The following is a 1,143-nucleotide window of genomic DNA, read 5'->3' as shown; positions in this document are numbered from 1 at the left end:
TATATATATATATATATATATTGTTTTTTTTACAGTGGCAGCAGGACAGGCTCTAGAGGCCGAGCTGAACAGGGCAGGGCCAGGGTCATGCAAATTTGTACCTTGTGACATCTCCAAAGAAGAGGACATCAAGGTAGGGCTTCTGGGCAATGACATCTTACAGGGCAGTGAAATGAGAGTCAAATGATCACTCATGTGCATAACATTTCAACAGAGTTTATATCCTCATTCCTCAATCGATCACATGACCTGTGGTTTATCAGAATGCTTACTATAACGTTTTGTATTGTAATCTACACTCCACCTATCTTTAGTCTTTGTTGGATTTTCCCTGTCTGTGAAAGGACTCTTCTCCACTGAGTTTACTCTAGCAAGCCCCTTGCTCCTCATTTGAAGGTCTGCTTATAAACTGCTTAGAAATCACTATTAAAGGCCCAGTTGGTCATTATTTGAAGCTCTCTGTGTTTCCTTTGCCCTGGTTTCCTGTTTTCTTCCCCTGTTTTTTGTGCTTGMCTCCCAGACTGAGAGTTCGCKCAGGCATTGAGGTCTGTGCTGACATACATTTATTAATTAGTATAAAAGATATATATATATATATACAGTTGAAGTCGGAAGTTTACATACACCATAGCCAAATACATTTAAACTCMGTTTTTCACAATTCCTGACATTTAATCCTAGTAAAACACTTTCCATAATGTTTTAAATTTACATTTAGGTCATTTAGCAGATGTTCTTATCCAGAGCGACTTCTTTTTTTTCTACAMMTCCAATCATCAATCAGTGTCCAGACCCTGGTGCTTGTGAACAATAGTGACATTGCTATAACCTGTTTTGTGTGTTTGACTGAGGGATGTGTGTATGTTTCTATGTTATTTTAGTGGTATGTCTAGCTGGTTTTTCAGCTTAGGCTCTATGTAGCAAGTTAGGTAGGTACATAGTTAATGGGATCATAGGTCCACATACCTGGAGATAGAAATTATAAACGTCTTACACAGTGTGGTGGTCAATGACAGAGTGCAGTCAACTCAACGTATGATATTCTCTCTGCAGAGGTTGATTTCAGTGACAGTGGAGCATTATGGTCAAATAGACTGTCTGGTCAACAATGCTGGGTGGCGTGAGTATCTGTTATCATTTTGT

At 38.9% G+C, this 1,143-nt stretch overlaps 1 protein-coding gene and 1 long non-coding RNA gene across 3 annotated transcripts in view; both read left to right on the top strand.

The window, feature by feature from the left end:
* LOC139029520 (uncharacterized) overlaps window positions 1–1,143 on the top strand; it is a 163,118-nt gene that overhangs the window by 91,167 nt on the left and 70,808 nt on the right. The window lies entirely within an intron of this gene.
* The window catches only part of LOC111980723 (17-beta-hydroxysteroid dehydrogenase 14), a 10,023-nt gene that overhangs the window by 6,319 nt on the left and 2,561 nt on the right, over window positions 1–1,143 (top strand). Inside the window, exons 3-4 of one of the 2 annotated variants that reach the window (XM_024011635.2) lie at window positions 36–133; window positions 1,054–1,120. In XM_024011635.2, the coding sequence (XP_023867403.1) occupies window positions 36–133; window positions 1,054–1,120 (165 nt within the window). The remainder of the gene's footprint in view (window positions 1–35; window positions 134–1,053; window positions 1,121–1,143) is intronic. The other variant, XM_024011634.2, reaches the window with a different exon arrangement.

Source organism: Salvelinus sp. IW2-2015, linkage group LG20, assembly GCF_002910315.2.
Source record: "Salvelinus sp. IW2-2015 linkage group LG20, ASM291031v2, whole genome shotgun sequence".
Lineage (NCBI taxonomy): Eukaryota > Metazoa > Chordata > Actinopteri > Salmoniformes > Salmonidae > Salvelinus > Salvelinus sp. IW2-2015.
Note: the sequence above shows the minus strand (reverse complement) of the source record. Positions and strands in the feature narration are given on the sequence as shown.